A 6,000-nucleotide genomic window follows, 5' to 3' on the forward strand; every position below is an offset into this window, starting at 1 on the left:
CAGTGGCGTACTGGTTTAGTTCTTGCGCTCTGCTTCAGCAGCCCAGGGTTCACTCGTTTGGATCCTGGGCACGGACCGATGCACCGCTTATCAAGCCATGCTGTGGTGGCATCCCATACAAAGTAGAAGAAGATGGGTACAGATGTTAGCCCAGGGCTAGTCTTCCTCAGCACAAAGAGGAGGATTGGCAACAGATGTTAGCTGAGGGCTAATCTTCCTCATAAAAAAAAAAAAAGAAATGATAGAATTTCTACACAATTATTTCCAAAAACCAGAAGAAACATTGACAAATCTGTTTCTAAGAATTATATAAAAATTCAGTGCCTAAAAATATCCTTAATTAATTTGTTAAAAGAACAAAATTGGAGGACTCACCCTACGTGACGGCAAGACACATAAAACTACAGTAATTAAGACGTTATGATATTCGTGAAAGAATAAATATGCACATCAATGAAAAGAGTTCAAAATAGACCCACAAATATACGCTCAACAAAGGTGCCACAAAACTCTAATAGGGAAAGGAACGTGTTGTCAATAAATATTGTTGGAACAATTGGATATCCATATGGACAAAATTAACAGTGACTCAGAAGGGGAAGTCAAGATGGCAGTGTAAGCAGACTCTGAACTCACCTCCTCCCGTGGACACAGCCAATTTACAACTACTCATGGAAAAATTACCCCTGAGACAGAACTGAAAACTGGATAAGAGGAACTCCTGCAAAAAAGGACAATCCTAATTGAGGTGGAAGAGGCAGAAACTCCCTTCTGGAGAGAAAAAACACAGCCTTCACAAGCTGCCAGCTTCACAGCCGCCCAGGAGCAGCCCAAAGGTACACAGCCCTCCCTGGAGGAGTGGGGCCCTGAGTCGGGGAGCGCCTCCGCTCTGGGCATTTTGTGGACCTAGCACAATTGAGATAAGTGGCATAATATCTGACTTTGCCTGCTACTAAAACATTGGGGAATACCACCAGAAAAGCTGGTTCACAAAGAAATTAAAATTGGCTCTTAAAGGGCCCATGTGCAGACTCATGGGGTTCAGAAAGCAACTGAAAATCAGCAGAAAGAAAGGTGCACAGTGCTTTGGTGAAAAGAGACTCACCTGACAGGCTCTGAGTGCATTGCAGTGAGAGGTGAGACCTCTCCAGGGACTGGGACATTGGTGGCGGCCATTATTGTGGCCTGGTGTGGACGTGCTGACACAGACAACATTGGAGTTATCCCTGGGGCCTGCAAGCCCAGATCTGCCCCACCTGCTAGAGCACCAATTTAATCCAGCTCAGCCAGGGCAGGCAGCCCACCCTAGAGACTGGCCCCACCCAACAACAAGCCCTCAGGCAACTTGTGGGCCTGCATAGATTGGTGACTGGATTCTCTGCAGCCTGGCAACTGAGCCCACTTCAGTGGGGCAGGCTGTGCACAAGGAGCCGGTGGAGAGTGTGGGGCGGTGGTGGAGTGTATGGGGCTCCCGCCATGGAGAGACTGGGTCCAGTTCAGGAGGTTGGGGCACGCACACGGGACAGGACTGTGTGTGTGGACCTGTGGGTGGCAGGGCTTGTCAGCTCCAGAAGACTTGTGCTTCTCAAAGACCCACATAGGGGGTTTGCCCCATCTTCCAAAGCCTGAAACAATTGGGCGCTCCCGTGCCTGAGGCCAGCCCCACCCAGCTGCAATCCTCAGAGAGCTGACAAGAGACCTAAAGGCTGGAGGCTTATAGCAATTGTAAGCCCCTGAGCCTAACAACCTGCCATGTTTAACTCTATACACTAACAACAAAGTAGCAGAAACAGAAATTAAGAATACAATCCCATTTACAATTGCAACAAAAAGAATAAAATGCCTAGGAATAAACTTAACCAAAGAGGTGAAAGATCTGTACACCAAAAAGTATAAAACATTGCTGAAAGAAATTGAAGAAGACACAAAGAAATGGAAAGATATTCTGTGCTCTTGGATTGGAAAAATTAACATAGTTAAGATGTCCATACTTCCTAAAGCAATCTATAGATTCAATTCAATCCCTGTCAAAGTTCCAACAACATTTTTCACAGAAACAGAACAAAGAATCCTAAAATTTATATGGAACAACAAAAGACCCTGAATAGCTAAAGGAATCCTGAGAAAAAAGAACAAAGCTGGAGGTATCACACTCCCTGATTTCAAAATATACTACAAAGCTGTAGTAACCAAAACAGCAGGGTAATGGCACAAAAACAGACACACAGATCAATGGATAGAATCGAAAGCCCAGATGTATGGACAGCTAATCTTCGACAAAGGAGCCAAGAACATAAAATGGGGAAAAGAAAGTCTCTTCAACAAATGGTGTTGGGAAAACTGGATAGCCACATCCAAAAAAATGAAAGTAGACTCTTACCTTACACCATACACAAAAATTAACTCCAAATGGGTTAAAGACTTGAACGTAAGACCTGAAACTATGAAACTTCTAGAAGAAAATATAGGCAGTACGCTCTTCGACATCAGTCTTAGCAACATATTTTCAAGCACCGTGTCTGACCGGGCAAGAGAAATAATAGAAAAAATAAACAAATGGGACTACATCAGACTAAAAAGCTTCTGCACAGCAAAGGAAACCATCAACAAAATGAAAAGACAATCTAACAATTGGGAGAAGATATTTGCAAACCATACGTATGATAAGGAGTTAATCTCTAACATATATAGAGAACTCATGCATCTCAACAACAAAAAAACTAAAAACCCAATTAAAAAATGGGCAAAAGCCCTGAACAGACATGTCTCCAAAGAAGATATACAGATGGCCAACAGACACATGAAAAGATGTTCGAAATCATTAACTTTCAGGGAAATGCAAATCAAAACTACAGTAAGATATCACCTCATGCCCATCAGAATGGGTATAATTAACAAGACAGGAAACAACATGTGTTGGAGAGGATGCAGAGAGGGGGGAACTCTCACAGCCTGCTGGTGGGAGCGCAGACTTGTGCAGCCTCTATGGAAAATAGTATGGAGATTCCTCAAAAAATTAAGGATAGAACTACCATATGATCCAGCTATTCCACTGTTGGGTATTTATCCAAAGAACTTGAAAACACCAATTTGTAAAGGTACATGCACCCCTGTGTTCATTGCAGCGTTATTCACAATAGCCAAGACTTGGAAGCAGCCTAAGTGCCCGTGAAGGGACGAATGGATAAAGAAGCTGTGGTATATATACACAATGGAATACTACTCAGCCATAAGAAACGATGAAATCCAGCCATTTGTGACAACATGGATGGACATTGAGGGTATTATGCAAAGTGAAACAAGTCAGAGGGAGAAGGTCAAATACCGTATGATTTCCCTCATTAAGTAGTAGATAATAACAACAATAAACAAACACATAGGGACAGAGATTGGATTGGTGGTTACCAGAGGGGAAAGGGGGAGGGAGGAGGGTGAAAGGGGTAGTTCGGCACATGTGTGTGGTGATGTGTTGTAGTTGGTATTTGGGTGGTGAACATGATGTAACCTATGCAGCATAATGATGTACACCTGAAATTTATACAATGTTATAAACCAATGTTACTACAATAAACAAAAAATTTAAAAAATAAAAATAAAATAAATAAATTAAATTAATTAAATACAGACAAAAAGATAAAATTAATAAAATTCAAATTAACATTAAAAAAAATTAAGTGATTCTTACCTCACATCATGCACAAAAAATTAAAACAAATCAAAAATTTAAATGGAAAAGTTGAAACTGGGAAAAAACATTGAATAAAATCTTTACATCCTTGAGTTAGCCAAATATTTCTTAGGAGATAAAGAACACGGAGCATAATAGAAAATCCTAATAAGCTGCACTTTATTGAAATCAAAATATTTTGCTCCTTAAAAGATATTTTTTAAAGTGGAATTGCAAGCCAGAGAATGGGAAAAATATTTGCAATACATTTGTCAAGCAAAATATTTGTATCCATTTAAGGAGTCATTTTTTTTTTTTTTTGTGAGGAAGATCAGCCCTGAGCTAACATCCATGCTAATTCCCCTCTTTTTGCCGAGGAAGACTGGCCCTGAGCTAACATCTATTGCCAATCCTCCTCCTTTCTTTTCCCCTTTTTCTCTCCAAAGCCCCAGTAGATAGTTGTACGTCATAGTTGCACATCCTGCTAGTTGCTGTATGTGGGACGCCACCTCAGCATGGCCCGACAAGCGGTGGGTCCGTGCGCGCCCGGGATCCGAACCAGGGCCACCAGTAGCGGAGCGTGCGCACTTAACCACTACACCACAGGGCCGGCCCCCTAAGGAGTCCTTCTAACTCAACAAGAAGATAACTATAAAAAAATAGGCTAAATATCTGAACAGATGTACAGAAGATAAACCAACAGATAAACAAAAGAAGGTACACAAATGAACATGCCCATGACAAGATGTTCAACATCAACAGTCACCAGAGAAATGCAAATTAAATCTTGAGAAGTCACTACACACCCATCAGGATAGCTAAAATTAAAAAGACTGACAATTCAAGTGTTGAAAAGGATGTGATGGCAACTTAGACTCTTACATACTGACAATGGAAAAGTAAAAGGGTACAGCCACATTAGAAATCTATTCAGTCATATCCTAAAATGTTACTCCTCCCACACAATCTAACCATTCCAGTCCTAAGCATTTATGAAGACTTGCACATAAATGTTCATCTCATCTTTAGTCACTGTCCAAAAATTAGAATGAACCCAAATACACAATGAATGAATGAACAAAACGTAATATATCCTAACAATGGAAAATAATTCAGTATTAGAAAGAAACAGGGGAGGCGGAGTCAAGATGGCGGCGTAGGCAGACTCTGAACTCACCTCCTCCCGTGGACACAGCCAATTTACAACTACTGGTGGAAAAATTACCCCTGAGACAGAACTGAAAACTGGATGAGAGGAACTCCTGCAACAACGGACAATCCTAACTGGGGTGGAAGAGGCAGAGACTCCCTTCCGGAGAGGAAAAACGCCGCCTTCACAAGCCGCCAGCGTCACGGCCGCCGGGAGCAGCTCACAGGTACGCAGCCTCCCTGGAGGCGCGGGGCCCTGAGCCGGGGAGCGCCCCCGCTGTGGGCATTTTGTGGACCCAGCACAATCGACACCAGTGGCATAATATCTGACTTTGCCTGCTACTAAAGCATTGGGGAGCACCCCCAGAAAACCCGGTTCACAAAGAAACTAAAACTGGCTCTTAAAGGGCCCGCGCACAAACTCACCCGTTCCAGAAAGCATCCTAAAATCACCAGAAAGAAAGGTGCACACTGCTTTGGTGACAAGAGACTCACCTAATAGGCCCTGAGTGCATCTCGGTGAGGGGTGAGACCTCTCCAGGGACTGGGACATTGGCGGCGGCCATTGTTGTGGCCTGGTGTGAGCGTGCTGACACAGACGCCATTGGAGTTCTCCCTGAGGCCTGCTAGCCCAGGGTCTGCTCCTCCCGCTAGAGCACCGATTTAATCCAGCTCAGCCAAGGCAGGCAGCCCACCCTAGAGACTGGCCCCACCTAACAACAAGCCCTCAGGCAACCTGTGGGCCTGCATAGATTGGTGACTGGATTTTCTGCAGCCTGGCAACTGAGCTGACTTGAGCGGGGCAGGGTGTGCACAAGGAGCGGGTGGAGAGTGTGGGGTGGTGGCGGAGTGTGTGGGGCTCCCGCCGTGGAGAGACTGGGTCCGCTTGGGAGGTCGGGCGCCACACGGGGCAGGACTGTGTTGACTGTGTGTGTGGACCTCTGGGCGGCAGGGCTTGTCAGCTGCAGAAGACTTGTGCTTCTCAAAGACCCACATAGGAGGTTTGCCCCACCTTCCAAAGCCTGAAACAATTGGGTGCTCCTGTGCCTGAGGCCAGCCCCACCCAGTTGCAATCCTCAGAGAGCTGACAAGAGACCTAATAGGCTAGAGGTTTACAGCAATTCTAAGGCCCTGAGCCTAACAATCTGCCACACTGGGGGCCTACTCACTTAAAAGAAATACTG

At 44.4% G+C, this 6,000-nt stretch overlaps 1 protein-coding gene across 4 annotated transcripts in view; it reads right to left on the bottom strand.

The window, feature by feature from the left end:
* CNBD1 (cyclic nucleotide binding domain containing 1) overlaps window positions 1–5,551 on the bottom strand; it is a 301,600-nt gene extending 296,049 nt beyond the window's left edge. Inside the window, exon 1 of one of the 4 annotated variants that reach the window (XM_087420362.1) lies at window positions 5,312–5,551. In XM_087420362.1, the coding sequence (XP_087276488.1) occupies window positions 5,312–5,421 (110 nt within the window). In that variant the 5' untranslated portion in view covers window positions 5,422–5,551. Of the gene's footprint in view, window positions 1–1,105; window positions 1,316–5,311 lie in introns of those variants that run through there. The other 3 variants (XM_087420360.1, XM_087420363.1, XM_087420361.1) reach the window with 3 other exon arrangements.
* Between the last annotated feature and the right edge of the window lie 449 nt (window positions 5,552–6,000).

The sequence above is a fragment of the Ceratotherium simum genome, chromosome 31 (assembly GCF_057802395.1).
Source record: "Ceratotherium simum simum isolate JZ-2026a chromosome 31, ASM5780239v1, whole genome shotgun sequence".
In the NCBI taxonomy this organism is placed as follows: Eukaryota; Metazoa; Chordata; class Mammalia; order Perissodactyla; family Rhinocerotidae; genus Ceratotherium; species Ceratotherium simum.